General features: G+C 32.3%; 1 protein-coding gene across 1 annotated transcript; it reads left to right on the forward strand.

The window, feature by feature from the left end:
• Positions 1–8,435: 8,435 nt before the first annotated feature.
• Positions 8,436–9,485, forward strand: LOC115993664 (ethylene-responsive transcription factor ERF095-like). Its single transcript, XM_031117609.1, has one exon. The coding sequence runs from the start codon at positions 8,546–8,548 to the stop codon at positions 9,221–9,223; it is 678 nt and encodes a 225-aa protein (XP_030973469.1). The 5' UTR covers positions 8,436–8,545; the 3' UTR covers positions 9,224–9,485.
• The last annotated feature ends 14,963 nt before the right edge of the window (positions 9,486–24,448 follow it).

The raw sequence follows: 24,448 nt of genomic DNA on the forward strand, positions 1-24,448 counted from the left end.
CAGTTTGGTTTTCCTGGGTGATCATATCATTGTCTTATTTATTTTCCGCTGCTATGCATGATATGATTGTTTGATTGTGATAACTTAGACTTGTTTAATTGGACTAAGTAACAACTTAGCTAATTACCTAGGTTAAATCAATTGTTTAAGGGGTCTAAAAACTGTCAAAATTAAACTTCATCATCATTCATCGGAAAATTGGTGTAAGAAGGTGAAATACAATTGGAATTCTTCAATGTAAATGAACAACTAGCTGATATTTTTACAAATGTCCATACACTATAACAGTTTAAAGAATTTAAGAAAAATATGAGAACTACAAATTAATAGGCCATGTGTTTGCGTATATAATTTGTAATTCACAAGTGGCTGTGCCGCTGTGTTAGCTGTTGAAAATTCACCGGAGATGATGAACGGGTGGCAGTAAATAAAATGAAGATGAAGTTGGTTAGTTGACATCTCACAAAAGCCGGGTGTCACTGAAAAGAAAATTCACAATTCCTAAAGAGTAAAGTCCTAGAGCTTTTCAAGAATTCCAAAAATCACCAGAATTACTTTTGTATTCTGAAGCAGATTCGAGAACCAACCAAAGCGATTCTTTAATTATTACCTTGTGCAATGAAAATAATGATGCACAACAAAAAAAAAAAAAAGTAACTAAATGAAATAGCAAACAGAGCATACTTTGTAACAACCCGTGCTACTTGGAACCAGAGATGCCTAATAAAAGTGTAACATAATAGTTCAGTTGAAGCGAGTTATGCAGTGTTGGTCAAAGCAAAAGAACATATCTGATGATAGTGATGAGCAGAGAGAAGCCATAGAGTTGGTACCCTCTGTAGCTCTCTTTGGTTGTGAGCTGGGTCTCAAGGGTTTGGAGCCATTGTCTCTGAGACCATTGCCCTTTGAAGCAATTTCTTTCTCCAACCCTTTCACTCCCTTCTTGGGGGTCACTTGATTGACGCTATATATATAAACGATTAAAGGTAGCGTTGGTGGGCTTCAGTGGCTAGAGTGCTAACTAATCTTGGACTATTGTTCAAATAAACCAGTAAGTATTTTACAAAATGTTTGGTTTGAGGAGTGTCTTCAGCTTTTGAGATCGTTGGTGGCCTCTAAGCTCTAACTTACATGTTCTGTAATCTTGTCTTGTTCTTTATCTTCAAAAAAATTGCCTTTTCTATTAAAAACAAAAGAATGGTCAGAGGGAAAAGAGAGGGTGAAATAATGTTTTTTACTTCGTTGACATGAAAGGAACGCAATTTCGCTCTTGTTTCCAAAACTATGGGGACCCATGATTTTACTGTGAAATAGGTCTGTCGATTTGAACATGTTTAACATTTTTAGCGAGCTCAGCAGGCAGCAGCCAATTTATTGTTCCGAAAAGTATTAGAAACAAAGGGGATGTTTCACTTGTTTATGTCAAACCAGTTGACAGTTGTTATGGATATTTGGCGGCATAACTGACTAACTTGGACACGGACAGGATGCATCCTCTCGGGTGAATTCTGCCGTCCAATTTAATTTTTCATTTCCCAATACATTTTTAAGTATGGAATTAGAATTGAGTTCTTTTACGAAATTAATAAAATCTCATAATATTTTTATAATAAAAAATAAAATAAATTAAAAATTTTATTTAAACTCACCACAGCTTAAAATAAGAGTGTTATAAACATGTTGTAAGATTATATTAAGAGTGTTATAAAAATGTTATAAAATTATATTGTGCTCTAGACTCTCTTTAGCATAAAATAACAACCACATGTTGAAGTTATGGTTAACGTAACGCTATTTCATCATCAACAATACCTTTGTAATAATTTTGAATATTAAGTTCATAAAAAAATGAATCTTCCACTTTATAATTTTTAGAGATAAATACCTTTAGTTTTTCTTAATAAAGTTAGAGATAAGGGCAACTCAACCCTTAGGCCATTTAGGCAATGGCCCAAAGCCCCCAAATAAATTAGAACATATTATATCTATTTATGTTATTGTATAAAAAAAAAAAAAAAAATGAAGGCTCATCACCTAGTTAAAAAAAATAAAATAAAATAACTGGTAGAATGCATTGTTTATGTCTTAAAGTGTAACTAAGACCCAAAAATTTTAATGAATAAAATTTATTCTTACAAAATTATTCTATTTTTGAATGTTATACACTATGCTAATACATTTTACTTTGTTCGTGATAGTAATTTTTAAGAGTACAAAAAATTTCAATCTCCCAAACATATATGAATGGTGAATACTCTTCTTCTTTTTTCCTATTAAAATTAATAATTATCTAGACAGATTCATTACTAAAATTCAATGTCCAATACTTAAAGTCTAACATTGTCAAGAGAGATAATGACTATCTCTTACATGATATTTTTTCTAATACCGACAGTTTTTACATAAATAAAAATACTCCGTATTGAATTTTATAAAAATGCTAGATTCTTTCTTCTAATGCATGTGTTGGATAACTATTACAAGATGTCACGGCTTCAGTTAGTAGATTTTGCTATTACAAAATTTAAATGGTCACAAGCAAGGGTAACAATGTTGTCAAGAAATTAGCAACTAATTCCCTAAGTCATGATGATATTGTATGCTAGGTAGACACTTTTATGTGTCACCGTCTTAATAGCTTGTAATTATTTTATCATCTTTTTATAAAAATAGTTCATTAAACTAATATACTTAGGACATTCTTTAACATTTCCTTTAATTATATTACAATTTTTAAATTAAAAAAAATTATCAGAACTTGAACATAATCAATTGTAATTTTATATCTTAGAGCATTTGCAGCTGTGGAGCTAAAAAGCTATAATGCTATTTTAGCTCCACCATTATAGCAAAAAGGGCTTGCAACAGTAGAGCCAAATGTATAAAATTTAGCTTATTTGCTATAGTGCACATCTATCTATAGATGTGCACTATAGCACTCATCTAAAAAAAAAAAAATTTAATCTCACTACCGAATAAAATAATAAAACTAATCTTATTTTTTTCATTCTTTTATTCCATTTCTTTCACCGTGCACTCAGATCACTCATCTCCCTCAATCATCAAACACTCATCTCCCTCACTCATCTCTCTCACTCCATCAAGCACTCATCACCGTCGCCGTCCCAGCCCCAGCCCACGCTGTCCGTCACCGTCCCAGCCCAGCCCAGCCCACGTCGTCGCAAGCTCTCATCTCCCTCACTCATCTCTCTCACTCCATCAAGCACTCATCACCATCGCCGTCCCAGCCCCAGCCCACGCCGTCGCCGTCGCTCCTTACCACCATTCTTCCTTTGTTCAACCTCACAAAATGCCTGTCCTCCTTCACCAGCCTTTCGTTCACGTCCTCGCCTCCGGCGAACGACACCGAAGGGCACCACAGGAACACGAACAGGCTAAACGGCATCGTACTGGTGAAGAGAATCCACTCCTTGACATCGGAATCGCCTCGATGTCTCAGCCGATCCTTGGAGTGGCGGTGGAGAGCAAAACCTTGATTTGGGTTTTTTTTTTTTTTTTTTGGGTTAAGCCTTGATTGAGCCTTGATTTGGGTTGATGTCTCAACCGATTCTTGGAATCGCTTGAGCCTCGATTTGGGTTTTTTTTTTTTTTTTTTTTCTCTGCTGTGGATTGCTGGTGGTGGTGGTGGTGGAGAAGGATGTTTGTGCTGTGTGGTGGTGGTGATATATTATTTTATTAGAGTAGAAATATTATTATTTTATTGTAGTAGAAATATTATTTTATTGTGATGAATATATTATTTGATTGTGTTGAAAGTTAAAATAAATCCATTGCTGTAGCATGTGTGTAGGTAAAATAGATAAAGTAACTTTTAGTGAAGTTAAATTGCTAAAAATTTAGTTCCACTGCTATGGATGCTCTTAAAAAGCAAAACATAAATTTTTTTTATAAATAAAAAATATCAAAATATAAATATTATTCAATTAATATATAAATATAAAAAAAAAATGTCTCATTTAAATGACGTATGCTTACGTACGGTAAAAAGGGAAGAAAAAGACCAGCACGTGGTTTGACTCTTTCAGACTGATTGGAAGAAGGGGAGGGGACCATATATAAATCCATCGTACAGTTAGGTTGGTTGGGATGCTCCGCTGTCAAACATCACAGGCCGCCCAAGCGCAGCAATGCGAAGTTTAAACAAACTCATGAAGGGGATGGATGGAGACCAATCATTTTATTTGGATCCCACATTCAAAAAGTTTTTATCTATCTGAAATCTCCACGTGTAGGAAAAAAACACCTTCAGTTTTTCTTTTCCTATTTTTAAATAATTACTTTATTTTTTTTTATACTAGTATTATGCCCGTGCGATGCACGGCTTAATAAAAAATATTTTGATAATACAATCAAATTTAATAACAAATAAAATGAAAAAAAAGAATTAATTCAAAATTTAAGATTAAAAATAAATTGTACTTGTACACTTAAAAGAAATTTAATTTTTATTTCTTATTTTGATATTTAAATCATTTGTTTTAGTGTTTATTTCATTCAAATGGTTATAAGTTATATTAACTCTAAACCAACATATGTATACATATGTAACATTTTAAATTAATAATAAATAAAAATATAATACTCTAACTTAATGTAACATTCTAACTTACTAATAAATAAATATAACATCCTAACTTAAAATAATGTTTGTAATTGTATTGTGTTTTAGTCTTTAAGAACACATATATTATTTTTTTATCATAAAAAAAAAACACAGATATTAATATTATACATGAAAAAAATAATGAATTCAATAATTGAAACGGTTGAAACAAAATTAAGCCAAAACCTCAATTCATTAATGAAAAAATATCCAAATTTTTGAACTTAAAAAAAAAAAAAAAAAAAAAAAAAAGAGTTAAGTAAAGATAGACTTACATAGAAATTTGGGCGGATGGATTCTCTCGTATCCAATTTCATGTTTGACAGCAAATTTTGTTTTTAATTAAAGAATATAGATTACATGGAACAAAGCACCAAACAAAAGCCATAACAAATTAAATCCATAATAAAATATTGATGTCAACAACAAATAATCATGTAATAAGAAATTAAAAAATACAAATATATTGCTTGCTATATTGACTTCTAAAAAAAAACACTAAAACGTATGATCAAACATAGAATTTTAGCCTATTTATAAAACTTGTTGATAAAATAATATTATATATAATAAAAAGGCAACAAATACATAAAATCTATTCAATTTGATGAAAGAAAAAAAAATTACCTGCAAGGTTGTAGGTAGGGCAGAGAGGAGAAATGAAGAATATAGCAAATAATTGTAAAGAACGTAATAGAAATAATGAAATACCAAAAAACTGTGTATATATAGTGGGAATTTTAGGTTGTGAAAAAGATGATATGAACAAAAAGAAGCAGTTTAGGTGAAACTCAAATACTTTATTTTATTTTATTTTATAATACGATATGATATAAATATATAGATTTAAAAAAAAAAAAAAAAAAAACCTTTAACCTGACGCTTTTTTTTATTTTATTTTTTATATAAAAAACTCCTAACCGGCTCTTTTTCCCTCACATTTCTCTTCTCTCCCTCTTATTATACCATATATTCGTTTTGCCATCAATACCTTCACTCCACAGAATAGCTTAATTGATTTTCTTTTATTTTTTGTTTCGTTTTGTTCATAGTTTTGTCTCTTTCTAATTTCAATTTTTAATTTCTTAACAGTGCACAACTTTTCTATTTGCTTTTCCTTCTATTCTCATTTTATTATATTATTTTTAGTTTAACAAATCCCTAGCCAGATCTAATTTTTTTCCTTTTACGTTTTTTAAAGAAACGTTTTTTTACATTTTTTTATCTCTCTTTTTTATTTAAATTTTATTTTTAGGTAATTCTATTCTATTGATTTTAGGGTTTATTGATAACATTTTAGATAGACACAACTGTTATTGATTTGTCATATTTATCCAAAAAATATATATATATATATATATATATCTATTCTTAAAATCTAAAAATTTATTAAAATTTCTGCAATTAGTGAAGTCACTTGGCGTAATCACGGCGTCTAAACCCAACTTTTATTATATATATAATATAATTTTTATCTCTCTTTTTTATTTGAATTCTATCCTTAGGTAATTATATATTCTATTGATTTTAGGGTTTATTGATAACATTTTAGATAGACACAACTGTTATTGATTTGTCATATTTATCCAAAAAATATGTATATATCTATTCTTAAAATCTAAAAATTTATTAAAATTTCTGCAATTTGGTGAAGCCACGTGGCGCAACTACGGCGTCTAAGCCCAACTTTTATTATATATAATATGATATACACACAGAATGACAAACATACTATTTAAATTATGCAAGTTTAATTGGGTAGAATTCCCATTATTTTTGGCATTCAAATTTCTAAGAATGTGATACCGGTGATTTGGATGTTTAGGGATAATGTATTGGTCTAATTTGAAATCTAATAAGTTTGTAAAAAAAAAAAATGAGATCTTTATATTTAATTCATCTCTTAGAGTTACATTGAATTTTTTTTTTTTTAAATATCCTTAGATTTATAAACCCAATATATATCAAGTCTTTTTTTCTTTTTTTTTTTTATCTTCCTCCAAAAAAAAAAAAAAAAGAGAGAGAGAAACAAAATAATGGCAAATTCATGTATTATTTTTGAATAACATGTATAATACCAAAAAAAAAATGTTAGTTTATAATTATAATTATTTTTGTTTTATATCTATAAGGACGCGATTTATGACGAACCGTAACAGTGTTGGGTTCGCACGTAAAAAGGCCCAAACAATATCATTTGTAGAAAGACCCAAACAATATCATTTGTAGAGCGTGGGTTTGAAAGGCTAGGCCTCAGTCACCAGACGGTGGGTTTTTCGCGGTGTTCATACATGGCTTAAATTGTGTTCACCTTGGGAGTCTTTCTCCTGGAGGCGGGCTGGGAGGCTCTGGTTTTTAGCCATTTTTCCCAGCCACCTCTCTAGATTGCTTACTTTTCCTTTTATACTAGCCTGTGTTTTTTATCCTTCGTCCACGTGTAGGATCGGCATTCCAAGACTGATACTTGTTCCATCAGCCCATACCCAGAGTGGTTGGGGGTGGTTGTAAAAGCTAGAGAGTATGGTTTTGTCAGGTGCAGAGTATTGAATGGCAGTAAGGGCAGCTTTCCCTGGTCGTTACACTTTCCAGCGTACCCTTTTCTATTGACCTAGATATTTTATATTTTTTCCCAAGCTGTTTCTATACCGTTTTTGCCCTTCCTTCTAGTGAGACCTCGAACATGCCGAGGACTGAATCGTCCTCGGCTGTGTCTCAAGGCTATTTTGTACTTGTATTACCGATCCTGTGCTATAACCCTTCTCGGCTCGGGCCTTAGGCCTCAATGAATAAATGGGCCAGGGCCACAAACTATTGGGCCCTACAATATCTATTGGTTGACGGGTAAAGAGGAATGTGTAAAAGTGAGAATGTGAATACCCACCTTTTTGTTTTTTTTTTTTTTTTTTTTAAGGGAACCCATATTTTTACCAACAGAAATGATTTGTTCACAATATTTTTATAACAAATCTAAAGTGACAGGTTGTTACTGATTGTTATTGTTAAGGCAAAAAAAGTAATTTTGTTGTGAAAATATTGTAAAAATATTGTGGACGTAACACCTCTCATAGGACAATGATTTAAGGTAAAAAAAAAAAAAAAAAAAAAAAAAAAAAAAAAAAAAAGCACGTGATTTGGCTCAGTCTGTTTGGAAGGGGACCACATAGGGCAATGTTTTAAGACAGTTGGAATGGCTGTCCCATCTCCTATGTAACATCAAAACATTATGAGAGATGTTATATCCATAACATTAATTTTTACAATAAATCATAAGTGATTAATTGTTATTGGTTCAAATTTGAAACTTACACTAAGATTACTTTTTTGTCCCAATAATAACAACTAATCATAACTTGCCATTTAAAATTTGTTATAAAAATATTGTGAACATATCATTTCTCAATCATTATAAATCATTTGAATTTTAGGGGCCATATAATGTCTGGTTATCTTCATCATGGATGTACGTACGTAACGTAAATGATACCAGTAACTAATAAAGTCAGCAACCCACGCCACGCAAATGCAGCAATGCAAATATCTTCATTAATGATTAATTTAAGGAGACCAAGTACATGAGTTTGGATCCCTCACCGGCCACCACACCATCTAAAAGATCCACGTTGACACCTGTGTTATCCCCATTGAAATCCAGCAAGCAAAAGGTACAGAGACCGCGTAAGCTCAGATGACAGGTTGGCAGCTACATGGACATTGGACTCAGCTATCCCCTCGCAACCCGTTACCTATAAATCTTTTGCTCACCCTCAATACCTTCAATGGCCTCGAATCGAAAGTCGAAACACAAGGAACTCTCTTACTCTAACCACTCACTCTTCTCTCTCTCTCGCTCTCATTCCATAAAAAGAAAAAGAAAATCATCATTTTGTCCGAATTCCGAAAGCCACTACTTCTACATGAGACATGGATGGTTTTTATGCAAGCAGTGTTCACATGTGGTGTCCTTGGAGGACAATAATAACAGATGAACAAGAACACGACATTATGGTCTCAGCTCTCAAGCACGTTATCACTGGCGGCATTCATGGTCTCACCCCACAACACCATCAACTACTACAGCAACAGCCAGTCCCGACTAGTGCTGCCACTTTCTCATTGCCATCAACTAGCAAGAGGAGCTCGAAGAAGAAGAAGGAGAAGAATGATAATGAGAAGAGATACAGGGGAGTGAGGCAGAGGCCTTGGGGGAAATGGGCGTCTGAGATTCGAGACCCAAGGGAAGCGAAGCGCAAGTGGCTAGGCACGTTCCAGACGGCGGAGGAGGCTGCCCGGGCTTACGATAAGGCTGCCATCAAGTTCCGTGGACCCAGAGCCAAGCTTAATTTCCCTTTCTCAGACTATGGGGAAAAGCCAAGCGACGTAGAAGAAGACCAGGTTGCTGAACAAGACCACAATCTCGAAGTTAATCCAAATGTTAATGCGGAGACAATGACAGAGAGCGAGGCACAGACTGTGGAAGTGGCAAATAGCAATGATGAAGAGAATGAGTTTTTGGATTGGCTTACGCTGGAAGAACTGGAAGGGTTGTTGAAGGATTGGCCTGACAATCTCAATGACCCTACCAATGACCCCACTCAGTAAAATGGTTTACCAATGTAGGACTTACGGGCCGCACATTGATAAAACCTTAGATTATATTATGGTAGAAATAGAGCATCGAATAAGGGAAAAGGATGCTCTTTGTAATTAATATTAAGTCATGTCTATTTCGACCATTATATAGAGTCGAAATGATAGTTCTTTAATTACCCCATGTGGAATCATATGAGTGGTCAGTTTATTGATTTAGGGAGTAAACTAGCCTATGCTCAGAAACCATTTCATTTTTATCAAGTAATGTAATTAGTTGACTCAATAAAAATAGAATGACCGGTTCTTTTTTTTTCTTTTTCTTTTTTTCCTTTCTTGTTAATTAGAGCAAGTAATTAGACGACATGAATGGCCCTCAACAACCACTTGAAGCGGAAATTTATTAGATACTCCAAGAATATACTATCTCCCTCTTGCATAAAATGGGTCCCATGATGTGTGAAACCCAACCGTATGTGAGATGGGAGATTATATTCCTACAATACCCAATAATGAACCACTCAAAGCTAAGCTATAAAGTCTACTTGCCTCCTTGGCAAAGGTAGGCAAGATATTCACAATACATTTTTTGCTCCATAGTACAGTGTTCCTAATATTATCCTAACTTAGGTTATATTTGGATCAGTTGAAAGTAAGAAGGATGAAAAATATGGAAGAGAAAATGTTATTTGTCATTGTTTGATTGAGTTGAAAACACGAAGGGAAGAAAATTGTGAGGGAAAATGTTATTTGTCATTGTTTGATTGAGTTGAAAACACGAATGGAAGAAAATTGTGAGGCTTGGTATTTTCCATCGGCCCACCAAAATGCATCTCAAACGCATAGAAAACATGCTAGAAAATGAGATAAGAAACGCAAATGCCTCTTTTGCCCTTACTCCTTGTTGTCTTTGACTTGTTGAAGCTATATTTTTCTTTTGGATGCTGAGAACCTTATTTCTTTTTAATACGGTGACAAATATGAAAAGGGGATCTAAGTAGAAATGGCCAAATTCATTGGGTAATAAATACCTAACCCTACCCAATTCGTAGGTTCTGAGTAATACCCAGTACATCATGAGTGAATAATAATTGGGTAGGGTTTGAATATTACCCGAAAGTATCAGGTTGGGTGTAGATATTACCCACACTCTGCCCGTACTTGTAAATTAAAAAAAAAAAAAAAAAACATTAAATCAAACGTCAGACTTTCAGCCCCCTTGGCCCTTAGCAACCTCACGGCACCTCCACGGAGTTCTCCTTCACAATCAATTATAGTTACCGTTTGATGATCATTGGTCTCTTGCCTCTTTATTCTCAATCATCTTCTTCACTGGTTTGCAACCTGTAACTGATGTTCAATCTTCTTTGTTATTTGTGAATTTGCATTTTTTTAGTTTCTGCAACTTCAACTTTTGTATCGTGGACCGTTTACTGAGGTGTGTTTGTTTGTTGTAGTTGTAGAGTCAGGAAAATTTGTGTGACATACATGAATGAACTAGGTTGTTGAATTGGACCCATGATCGTATTTATATTGAAGCTTCATCCAGATAGGATTGTCATTGGTTTTATTGCAATAATGACGGTTAAACTGTAATTGATGATCACAACCTGTTGTGTGCCTAGAAAAACTATTGCTTTTGAGCTCTGCTCTGTTGAAGTTCTCGAAATATGTAACCTTTAATCAAGCGTATATTTATAAGTGAGCCTTCACTCCAGTAATAACTTATTAAAAGAACTGAAAAATAATTAAGAGAAGGGAAATTGTTTAAAATAACTTATTTTTGACATTTTTTAGTTCTTTGATATTCCACCAACCCAAAACATTAAATTTGTTTTTTTCTCTGTTGTCATAAAGTAATGTTAAGAACTGCAGATATAAGACAATGGAGCATGAGTGTGCCCACGTCCATGAGATAATATAAATTGCCGGAACTGAAGAGGCAGAGGCAAATGTTGAGTACTAGAGTGACTTTAACATCTTTGTTTAGCAATTTGCTTGTTAAGAAGCAGATACATCTGACTTGAAAGTTATTTATAAGCGTTAAACAGATAAAGTTATTGGTTAGTTTTTAAGTTAAAATGGTCTGGATTTTTTATTTAAAAATAATAATTTTTTTTAAAGCGGGTTTAGATTGGAAATGGGTATTCGTGGATAATAAATTTGGGTATGAATTGAGTATGGATGCTAATGAATATTGAAATCCAGTTATCTATGGGCAAACAATTTGGATCTAGTTTTGGTATACTCAATCCAAACCCTACCCATAGTCATCCCTAAATAAATAGGTTAAAAAAAAAATAATAATTGAATTGCTAAAACGTGGAGGCCATGCGGAACTCCATATATGATATATTCATTACAAAACCAAAAGGCGAGATTAAAGTTGGAATTTTTCTTTAATTAGTCAAAAATAAATAAATGGTGAAAATGTGGAGGGCATACAGGAATGTGGAAGAACTTATTAATATAATATTTTATTATGACAAACCTTTGTTATTTTTGAAATATTATAATAAAATTTTTTATTTAAAAAATGAGGTTGTCCAGACTTCTTTAAGTATTTGACTATTCTCTTGGATATATGTAATTCCTTGTTTCACATGCACCAAGTTATTACAAAGAGAAATCTCATGGGAGTGATCCCAAAATGTTGATAAGAGGTTTCGAATCTATAATCTCATAGATATTATGAGACTCCAATAACTATATTTACTATATGTTTACTATAATATTTGAAATTACACGGAAAATTAGTTAGATGCACATGCATATGCTAGATTTTAAAAAGTTATTAAAAGAAGAAGTCATGTGCTTTATTAAATTTAGCATATGATTAAACATGTTATAATTGTATTTCAATATATGATAAATGTGATTTAATTATTGGTGCTCTTAGGCCAGTCATGTGCTTTATTAAATATAGCATATGATTAAACACGTTATAATTGTATTTTAGTATATGATAAATGTGATTTAATTATTGGTTCTCCTAGGCCAGTACCACATTATTGCCATTTGATGTATTTTTCTTTTGTTTTACGGTACTCAGAGATATCTATCACTTCAACAATTCGTTGGATGAGGAAACCTTCTGAAGAGTATTGTAATAAAATTAATGAATTGAGATTTGATAAAAGAAAAAGAAAAAAGAAAAAAAAAATACTTCAAGCAGAGTGAAACAGAGTCAAACACAAATATATCTAGCTAAAATGGGTGGCCCCTGGCGGAGCAGCCCTCAAAAAAAATAAAATAAAATAAAATAAAAACCCCTCAACTTTAGCTCAGCACTCCTCTTAAACTCAATCCTCACGATCCCCAAAAAAAAAAAAATAACCATTATTTTCTTTTTTCTTGCTTTCTTAAAATAAATCATTCAGAGTAGGGGTGTAGCCAGAAGGTGAGTTTTTAGTTTCCGCTTCATCTCTTTTTAGTGTTTTTTTTTCCTCAACTATCTACACTTAAATATTCACATGTTCTTTAATTTTTCATAGATTTTTAGAGAAATATATAGTTGAAGGCATGGGCATGGGGAGGTTGTTTGTGATGAGTCTTGAAGGGAAGGTAAAGTTTGCACTTTGCGAAGATAAAGTTTTTAAGGTTTTTTTTTTTTTTTGATTTATTACCTATTTTCGATTAGTTAGATATCATGTGCAGTGGGTGTTGTTAAATTGTTTGGTTTATGTTGCGTACTTGTGTGTTTAATTTTTGCTTTTGTTTGAGGGGTTATTCTTAATTTAAAAAAAAAAATACAGGAAAATTTGAATAATAGGAATGATGATGGGTTGACTGTTTAAATTATAGTGGAATTTTTTTTTTTTTTAAGTATGAATAACATTCATATAATTAAGTAAAAATTTCTAATTAAGATTTTATTTTTTAAGTTCAGGTTAATTTTTGAGTCATATTCTTAAAGTTAAAAGAATTATGAGCAAACAAAAAACAATTGATACATTCTTAAAGAAAAAAGATGTTAGCAATTCAAAATTTAGGACACCTGTAATTGTAGAAACAAATGTGGCTGGTGAAATAAATGTTAATACTTCAATGCCTGATGAACACCCCTCTAAATGTTCAAGAATTCAATTTGAAGAAATAGATCGTAATCTAGAATCATGTAAATAAATATTTAAATTTCCTATAAACAAATAAGATGAAATTCGATGAGCTTATTTCAAAAAAAGTCCATATCAACCTAAATATATAGACTGTCCATACAATGATGATAATCACCGTCGTCGAAAATCAGCCCCCATGTAAAAAATTCTGGCTATGCCCTGGGGTGGACCAATGTTGAAGCCCGACACTCCAACATGGTTGACCCTCCAAACTGGTACATCAAAAGTACAAACCTTATTGTCCTACTCTCCAACCAAAACAACGTCAATTAGTTTAGTTGGTTGGTGCGTTGGTGAGCTGTGAGTCCAGAAAAGTTATGATTGTAGTTCGAAATATTCTAAAATGCAATGATAAACAAGAATCATCTCGACCCTAAAGTCAAAAAATCATATCTTCAATGAAACAGAGTTGCCTCAAGAGTCAATCGGTATCTTCATGGGGACAGAAATACATCATTCAATCATATCTCGACTATTGAAACAATGAGGGAGAAGAATTGTGAGTTTAAAGATTATGTTATTGTTTGCAATTGACTCCCAAGTGAATATGAAACTGTGCACCTTTGATCTGTACTCGATTAGTCTCACGAGTGCTCCTTTCATTAACTCATCCATGACTCTGAGGCTGTGTGCTTTATCTACTGAAGAAGACGACCATTTGTGACATCTATAAAAAATTGAAACATAAATAAAATCGTCAGTACTTTTGGTTTCTCCAACCCTTTGGCTCTCTTCTTGCGACCACTTGATTTACGATATATAGGTAGCGTTGGTGGGCATTAGTGGCTGGAGTGTTAATCTTGGAATGTATCAAATAAACCAGCTATTACTTTGGGTTGTCACATGACCACCTCAGTTGCAAAAAAAAATGTAATATAAGTTACTAAAAATGAAATGACTGTTTTTATTTTTATTTTTTTTCCTTGTTATTAATTAAAGTGGGTAATTAGATGATAATAATTCTATTTTGTATATGATAGGGAAGAGAAAACTTGAAAATGGTCATTAAAGAATTAGTGGACGACCCTAGTTCTTGGGTTCGGCTTACCTCCGTAAAATTATAATAGGATATTTCCTTTTGTTTTGAACAAAATTTGCTACATCGATCACCAATTAACTTACGATGGAGATTAAACCCAATGTCACCTCATTAAATTTCAAACAAAATCTAATGGAAAAAACCCTTTTAAATCCAATGCAAAACTAATAACGTTAAGCAGGGGCGGCAATCCCCTAACTTGGCCAAAATTGTTTTTTATATATAAAATTTTTAATTATTTTTTTTGAACCCCCTGACCCTAAATTTTGTTTAAAACTAACTGAAATAAGTTTAAATATGATCATCTTAAAGCCACCTTCACAATATTTTTACAATAATTTAACAATAAAGGTTAAGTGACAAGTTGTAACTAGTTTTTATCAAAACCCACAATTGATATTACTTTTTGACCTACCTTTAACAACTTGACAACAAAATGAAGTTGTTTTTCCTTCCACTTTTTTTCTTCATCAACAAAAAAAAAAAATACACCATCATCACAACCAACAGATCTGTATCTATATTTTTTATTCTTTCCTCCTTCTCTCTATCTTTCTTTCTCCTTTCTATGTTTTTTAAGTTTTTCTCTCTATTTGATCAAGCGGTTTGATAAATGCTCTATAGATTTCCAAGTCTAAGAAGTTTTTTAGTGCTTGCTCTAATTCCAAGAAACTGACCACGTGTATAATTAATTAAGAAGCCATACACTTCAAAAGTATATATTTATATCAGTTACTATATTTTTCTTAGTTTCACATTTAATGCTAGTCCAACTCCTAGGTGTGTTACTATTCTTCTTTATCATATATTTTTATTTAATTATATTACATATAAATATAATAAGTCTTATTGATTTGATAAAAATGCATGATTAGTTATTTAATTATATTTGTTTATGAATTCAATGATTATTGTCTTACCAATCTTTAAACTATTGTACAATATAGTTGTATTGTATACTAAATTATATTTAGAATACTATTTTAGATCATTTTATAACATGTATTAATATAGAAGTTGTATATATAGAAAAAAATTAATTATTTTATTTTTTACTTGCCCCTCATGAAAAATTCCTAGATTTGTCACTATGTATATAATATAGAAGTTGTATATGTAGAAAAAAAAATTAATTATTTTATTTTTTTACTTGCCCCTCATGAGAAATTCCAAGATTCGTCACTACTAACCCTCAAAAAAAAATTCTGGAGCTGTCACTGATGTTAAGACTTTTCTTTTTCTTTCTTTTTTTAACATTACTAACGCTTAAATCTTAAACAAGTGCAAAATAAAATGACTAATGAGAAAAATATTTCTTACCATCCAAATTAGATTTGAAACCATTTGGTATGATCTTTAGAAAAAAGAAAGAAAAAAAAGAGTGAAGAAGGAGAAGAAATCTATCTTTTCAAACTATCAAAGTATGGGAAGATATTCATTAAAAAAAAAAAAAAAGTATCAGAGAAGGACATCTAATCATGTATTCTTTACTTTTGATTTCTTATTCAATCCTATGTTGATTTTTGATAATTTATTCAATCCTATGTTAATTCAATTCTTTACTATTGGGTACTATAATTATATTACAAAACTTGGCATTGAATTTGATCTGAACAAGAGGCATATAGCTTCTATAATGAGTGTGGAAGAAATTTTAAATTTAGTATTCGAAGAGAATGGTGTAATAAAAGGAAAAAAAAAAAAGATGGTGTGGTGACTTAAAGAAAATTTATATGTTGTAAAGAGGGATATAAAGCCTTATAGAGAGATCGTGAAAATCAGAGAAGTTCAAGAACAAAGTTCATTTGGAACTTCTGAAAATTCAGTAAATTTTTATAGTAAAAAAAGAAATGGAGAATTTTCAAGAGACTTATGTGAATTTTCTAATAGTTAATATTTGGCTAATATCTGTAATGTGTCAAGTAGGAAGGAGAAATCCTCGTATTCTTTTTTCTTGTTTTAAGAATCCTAACAATCTCCAAAGAGATGGTATCAGTTCAATGCGTACAGAGTCTACAACTGGTAGAATTGAAGTGTTTTCTACTTGTCTTTGAATGGATGCATCGAATTTTTAATTTTGAATGATTGTCAATGGCCAAATTTTTTAATTGTTGGAACTCACAATTTATGCTATTTTGCTGGAGCTCAAAGTTTGTAATGATCAAAGTTCCTTTAATCTTTAATGCTACTCTGTAGCTAACAGTTTATGCAAAAGAGAAGAATAATATCTTTGTGAAATTTTTCTTTGTTCTTGCGTGTTGCTGTGTTCGCTGCTTTCCTTGGTATTTTTGATTTCGTCTATCTGTTATTACAAATTTACAACGCTAAAGTATCATACATGCGTACGCGTAGTTGACCATCCAAACTGGTACATCACAAGTAGTCAAGTATAGACCCTTTATTGTCCTACAGTCCTCGTACTCTGCTACCGAAACAACGTTAGTAAAGTTGGTTAGTTGGTAAGTTCCGAGTCTGGATACCCAACCAAGAGCCGCCGCTATACGCGTACAAACGGTAAAGAGATATTACTAGAAATAGTTATGTGAATGTAGTTTAAAATATTCGAAAATGCAAAAGATAAACAAGTATCATCGATCTCGACCCGAAAGTCAAAAAAATCAACTAGCATCTTCATTGAAACAGATCGAGATGCCTCAAGAGCCAATCGGTGTCTTCATGGGGACAAAAATACCTCATTCAATCATATCTCTACCGTTGAAACAATGAAGAGAGAGGGCAATTGTGAGTTTAAAGATAATGTTAATCTTGGACGGTGTTAATTGTTCAAATAAACTAGCTATTACATCAGGGACTTTTTACCCGTTGAACTAACGAGACCATTAAATTAAAACATCAATAAATTTTTAGTGTAAATGAGAATTGAACCTCAAATCTCTTATTTAATTATCAAAAACTTTATTAATAAAGTTAACTGAAACTCACTTGTATACTTTAACTAATCATGTCCTAATAAATATTTTCTAAAATATTAGATTTGAGGAATGTCTTCAGTTTTTGAGATGGTCGGTATCCTCTTATGTATATATAATGTAATCATGACTTGTTCATTTTCTTCAATAAATTTGCAATTTTCTATTAAAAACTAAAAAAATGTCGGAGATTAGTATTTCATGCAACTGGCTCAGGAGAAAAGTATTGCTTACAAAACTAGTCTGGGCCCATTTTGCTGTTTTGACTTTTCACACTAGAAGTAGTTAATCTGGGCATGTTGGACACTTGGACAATGTCAGCCATCTCAGCCGAGTCCTTGTTACGGGAGAACACACTTTCATATGTCATGTCATCCAGTTGTTATGGGTACGTTCGTTGAGATTTATGTGGGGCCTAGCTACGTCCGAGGTCCGATTCGGTCTCATGCATCCTCTCTTAAATTTTGCCACCCAATTTAATTAAATTTAATTTTTGAATTCCGACCCTAGTACATTTTGTGAAAGCCTGAAAGGTCAAGATAATATAATACCCCACCCCCCAAAAAAATCATTTTGATAATACTTTTATTTTAAATTGTAGTGAGTTTTATTGTAATCTTTATTTTATTTTGATTTATAACAACTGACACTTCTGTTTTTTGTAAAGATATCGTACAATTTTATTATATCAGTAAAAACTCATACATATTAATTTAAGGATTTAACATATTTAAGCCCAAAAAAAAACTATGGATATAGCGTACAATAAAGACCACACATTGGAGTTAATTAAAAAAAATTATAATAGAGGTGGGGGATTTAAACACTAGATTTTTTTATAGAAATGCTAAAATGTGTCAACCAGTTCAGATACAGAGCTTTTGAAAAATAAATATAGTTAATGTAAGCCTCATCAACAACTTATCTGTATGTTATTTTAATTGTTAAATTCACCCCAAAAAAAAAATGAATCCTCTACTTTATAAACTTAAGAGATAAATACTTTATATATATATATATATATATATATAAACACACACACACAGTCACATTAGGGTGACGAGGGGTCATTAGGGTGACGAGGGGTCTATTTGGATTTTTTTTTTCCTTTCTATATATATATATATATATATATATATATATAGACACACACACAATCGCATTAGGATGACTAGGAGTCTATTTAGATACCGCTTATTGTTGAAAACTGAAAACATTATAATAAAATAATTATTAAATGTGTGAATAGTATCGTGGGACCCAATTTTGAAGTTGTTTTTGCTAAAAAAATACTTGTGGGTCCCATGAACAATGCATAGGACCCACACACAAAAAGCAGATGCGTGTCTGCTTTCCTTTTCAGTGCAATACAAATGTGCACTAGATGCAATATAAAATTTTAAACCAATTTTTTTATGTTTTAAGTTGACATGTTAATTTGTAAACTTATGCAAGAAAATTTGTAATAATTATAATATAAATATTTATTAAAATGATTGTAACTTTTATTGTAGGCACTTATACATTTCTTGTGGGGTCAGTTAGGAAAATCTTTTTGGAAGAGTAAATGGTAGTAGATGGGTTTGTGAAAAAATAAAGAAATACTATTTAAATAGAGTATAATATAAGGTAAAAAAATTTATAGATACAATAAAATTTTAATTTATGGTGTCTACTTTTTTTTTTTTAAGTGTTTATTATTAGATTAAAACATCAATTAATTTGTTATGAACATAATTCAAACACATATTCAATTATTTTTTAAAAAAGTACCAGTTAATAATAATTCATTCAAATTAGTGGGAAAAATAGTATTTTAGATAAAATATTGAAGAGCTTGGAATGTTGTTTTGCAGCTATCAAAGCATTGACATCGGTTGTGCCAAATGCTAAATTTTTAGCATTTGGCACACCAAACACCAAAAAACCTCCCACATCAAATGTTTTAAATACCAAACATTTCGGTATTCATTAACAATACAATTCTAAATATAGAACAATATAGATAGGAATTGTAAAAAATTTATTCTTTTTGAATTTAACTTTTCTCTATCCTCTCTTCTATCTCACATATGTATCTCTCTCTCTTCTTATGGTTTTTCTCTCAACCTGTCTTCCTCTCTTCCTCTCTCACACTCAACCCCCAACCTCACCGTATTGTCAATCTCGCCACTTGCCACGCCGCCAAACTCGCCAATTTTAGTCGCTGAACTATCTGGCCATATGTAGAAGAGATTGAAACAGATTAGGACCTCCAACCTTGTTGGAACAGAGAGAGGTTTATGATTACAATATTAAAATTCTTAACTCAATCTAGTTGTGGAGGTTTTTTTTTTTTTTTTGTGGTCTTTTTTTCTAGAGCTGGTCCCAATCTCTATGGTTTGGTTGGTTTTGGATGTGTGGGTAATTATTTTTGTTGTTGTTGTTGTTGTTGTTGTTGTTGTTGTTGTTGTTGTTGTTGTTGTTGTGGGAGGGGTAATGGTGGGTTGCAATGGGTTGTTAGTGTTGGCCTATCTCTGTGTACGTGGTTTGGGTCAATTTTTGTGGTAGTAGTTCCTGGGTTGTCAATAGTGGGTTCTGATCTTTGTGGTTTGGTTGGTTTGGATGTGCATTGCGGTGATTGGTGGTTCTAATTGGTTTTGGGTGGGCTATGGTAGCTGATTGGCTGCTGCTTAGGGGTAAGGTGGTGATTTTTTTTTTTTTTTAAATAAAAGATAGGATTTTTTTTTTTAAAGTTATTTTAATGGGTGATGTGCTAAAGTAAAACATGTGATGTATGATATATTGTAAAATGATGTATTAAAATTAACAAATTAGCTTTTTGGTGTGAGAAAATAGAATTTTTTTTACAACAGTTAAAGCTTAATTAATGCTCTTAGAGCATCAGCATTGGTGGAGCTAAAATTTTTAGCTTTTAGCAACTCAAAAAGTTACTTTATCCACTTTAACACCTCACTTTATAATACACCCAACATCAATGGTTCTATTTTTTTTTTTTTTTTTTGCCTCTTCATTTAAATATTATTTCTTTATTAATTTCTTATAATTTCTTTCTTATTTTTCAATGCCTCTTTCTCTCTTCCTATCGGTCTCTCTCTCATCTGAAGCAAGAGCCACAACCACCTCCACCAGCATAACCAACCCAGTCATAGCCACTCACCACCACAACCACAACCAGCCCACTAAAACTCTTATTTAAAATAAATAAATAACAACAACCACCACCACCACAACCACAAACCCACCTCAACAACGCACCCACCACAGTAACAACCCTATTTGAGAAGAAGAGACACTCAGATGACTAGGAGTGGAGGAAGAGAGTGATATGGGTTGGCGAGGAGTGGAGGAAGAAAGAACAAAAAAATGAAAGGGAGAGGAGAAGGGTGGCGGCTTGGGGCTTGGGTCGGGAGCGAGTGGAGGAAGAGATGGATCAACAACTGGGTAAGGGGAGATGGGTCAGCGAGGAGTGGAGGACAAGAGAAAAAAAAAATTAAAAGGGAGAGGGTGAGGAGAAAGCTATAAGAGAGGAAATAGGGAATAGAAAATGAAAGAAAAATATTATTTAATTGGAGGATTCAATAAAATAGTAATATTTTGGTATTCTTTTAAGCTACAGTGCATTGGCATAGATGGCAGTCACTGTAGTTCAAATGGTAAAATTATAGTAATAGCACTAAGCGTATAATTGGTTCAGTTTTCAGTTTTTTATGCTTTGGGTTTGGTCTGGTAGGGCCTTTGGTTTTTTTTCAAAAATTTTCTTTTTGGGCTTTTTAACAAAAAATACAGTATTCAAGCCTATTTGTTTCTTGGCCCTATTTGGGCCTTTTATGCTCTTTGTTATTTGGCCTTTTTTAGAAACCAGTTTTAGGTCTTTTTTGGGAACCAGTTTTGGCCTTGTTTTGGGCCTTTTCTATTTTGGCCATTTTCGGGCCTTTTTTAGGAATCTATTTTTGCCCTTTTGGGGACTTAGTACACACCCATAATTTATGAACTTGCTTAACCTACTTTTGCTCAACAAAAAAAAAAAAAAATCTCATATAGCCTAACTACTTTAGGGCTTCTATTATCCTCATTAAAATGCTTACATTACCTGCTTTTGATCCCAAAAAAATAAATAAATAAAAAAATAAATCACAACCTGTTACATATTCATAAATCCAAAAATACACATATCGCAGATTTATAAATCACAACCTGTCACTGTGTCACAGATTCATAATGTTAAGACATATGTGATTCACTTGTTAGGATATATGTTACCATTTTATGTAATTGGCTAATTTTTTGACAAAACGCACTTTACTTGTAATTGGGTAGATCTAGGCTGTGTTTAATACTTCAAGAAACATTGTTTCAAGTTCAAGTGTTGAAAGCATGCAAGTCTGTCCAAGATTCAAGTGTGAAAAATGTTGCTCATTAAAACTCGACGACTAGCTCGACAGCTAGCTATCTATCAAGACCTGTAGAGCTGTTGAACCTCGTGACTCGACAGCAGCTCGATAGATAGGGTATCTATCGAGGTTTATGAAATTCATTTTTTCAGGACTGTTTTTCATTCAATCCATGATTGTATATTTGGGTTTTCTTTTCTTACAACCCTAGACATATAAAAAAATTATTTTAAGGGCCGTCAAAAGTGACACAAGTTACACAAGTGTTGAGTAAAGTTTGTTCAAGCAAATTGTGACCGGAGATTGAATTTACCCTAGTACATCTTTCTTGTAAAGAAGCTGCTGTGTTTGAACACCATAGGACTTTGTGACCAAGTATCTTCTCGATCTTCATTATGTGATGAACTGGAGAATTTTGTTGCCAACAACCTTCTCTAGTTGGTGATTGAAGTCGCATACTGGAATCCGCGCAATTAGTTAGACACGTACTGGGAGCCATGCATTACAAGGAGAGATTGTCACTACATAACAAGTCCAATTGGGTGTTGGGATAAGGGTTCAATTGTAAGTTGGTATAGGGTACTAGGATTCCTTTACCTATAACTGCTTATTTTGATAATAATGGATTCTCGGGAGTGGTAACCTTAAAATCACTCAGTGGGGTTTTTGTCGTGTAGGTTTTCCCCATTTGTAAACAAATCACTGTGTCAAATTTATTTTCCGTTGCATATTTAGTTATTTGATGATTTGTTTATGCTACCACGCACTTTGCATGTAATTAACTTAATTAATTCACTTGGCTAAATTAATTGATTAATTTATCACAAGGGGTCAATACGTTTTTGGTCTATCACATAACCAGCTTTAAAGCTTCATTATTCTCATTAAAATACACATATCACAATCATAAATCCAAATATAACATGTCAACAGTATATAACTGGTCAACAATACATTTGCACAATCTGTTAACACAGATTCAAAAATCCAAAAAAATTCTAAAGCAAAAAATTGCTCCATTGCTCAAACTAATCTATAACTTGTTATAGGTACCCATCAAATACAAACAAGATTAAAAAATAACCTGTACAAGAAAATTGGCCATTGTCCACATATTGTCTATATGTAAATACCTACATAACAGCATTATAGCCAAAGACTCAAAGTAAATTGGCCATATGTCAATGTCAACATATACTGTCTATATGTAATATTTGGCCAAAGACTCAAAATAAATTGGTCATATGTCATTGCTTATTGCCTAATGCCATATATTGTCTATATATAGGCCATTGTAAAGACTCAAAATAAAAACCCACATCTAGATGTAGGCCATTGTCCATTAGTGTCTAATAACAAAAAGTCCATATATCAATATGTCAAGTCCACACATCAATATGTTGTCAAAATAAAAACCAACAAAACCCAATATATCGTCATCAATACCACCCATCCAAAGAGCAAAGAGCAATAACCAATCATCAACTTCAATCAGTGTTGGTGTGGATATGTGTGGTTTCGATGTTAATGCAACACCACTCACAAGTTCTACAAAAAAAAAAAACCAAAAAACCAAAAAGTCACTTGTAAAATAAAACAATAAATATGCCAAGAATCCAAGACATTCAATTTTGTTTTTAATAAAGAAAGAAATAGACATGTAGTATTTTTTTTTTTTTAAACAAATAAAGAAATAGACATTCATATTTTTTAGATTATAAAAAATAATAGCATACCTCCATCAAGCTTTTCAAACTCTTCAACATCATCCATGGCAACTCGAAGGCTAATTGGAGCCGATGAAGAACGAAGCCAATTTTGGCCACAAATGAGAGCTTCCACCATAATTGGAGACAAAGAGCTCCAAAATGGATCAAGAACACGACCAGTTGTACTAAATGCAGATTCTGAGGCCACAATGGATACCAAAATTGCAAGAACATGTCGTGCAATTCTTGAAAGCACACGGTATCGTGGAAAATTAACCTTCCACAAAGCCAAAATATCAAACTTCTCATCCAAGACATCTTCACAACTCCCTGCTTAGTATTTATCAACCTCTAATTTGTTATTTGAAGAATCTGTACCCTTTAAGTGCTTCTTAAATCCCATCATCTTCATTGCCTTCACATCCACAACCACACTAGAATCATCTCTCTCCATTGATCCACTTGATTTTTGTCCTAAGGCTTGTGCAGCAACACTAGCACTACTAGTCCCCACTTGATTTTGAGTATAAACATCATACAAACTCACCAATACACCCTTTACTCTTTCTGCCATATAAGTAGCCTTTTTTTCCTCATACAAAGTACCCAAACAATATTCAAGATACCACAACTTGTATCGAGGATCAAGACCTAAGACAACATACAACAAATGATTCATATTATCAAAGTTTCCCCAATACCTTTCAAATTTGTTCTTCTTGTACTCTGCCATTTTTTTCAACAAATAACCATCTTTTTCATACCCCAAGACAATTATGTCATGAATTGACATGAGCTCCCAAAAAAAAAAAAAAAAAAATTTCTAGTGACATAATTAGCACCAAAAACCGCAAGGTTGCACTTAGAAAATTTTAAGAAATTTCGAAAAGATCCTAATCTTTTCCCAATCCACATCATCCAATCCCCAAGCAACCTCATGTCTATCATTTCCTTCTACCTTTGCCTCCTCTCTAATTGTCCTAAGATAATTTGGATCTTCTTTGTCCAATCTCTTAAAAGCCTTTTGATGCTTATCGGCCTTCTCCA

Source organism: Quercus lobata, chromosome 6 (genome assembly GCF_001633185.2).
Source record: "Quercus lobata isolate SW786 chromosome 6, ValleyOak3.0 Primary Assembly, whole genome shotgun sequence".
Classification (NCBI taxonomy): Eukaryota; Viridiplantae; Streptophyta; class Magnoliopsida; order Fagales; family Fagaceae; genus Quercus; species Quercus lobata.

Excerpts from the sequence above, each read along its gene's own strand:
- LOC115993664 (XM_031117609.1), top strand. The coding sequence starts at position 8,546 with ATGGATGGTTTTTATGCAAGCAGTGTTCACATGTGGTGTCCTTGGAGG.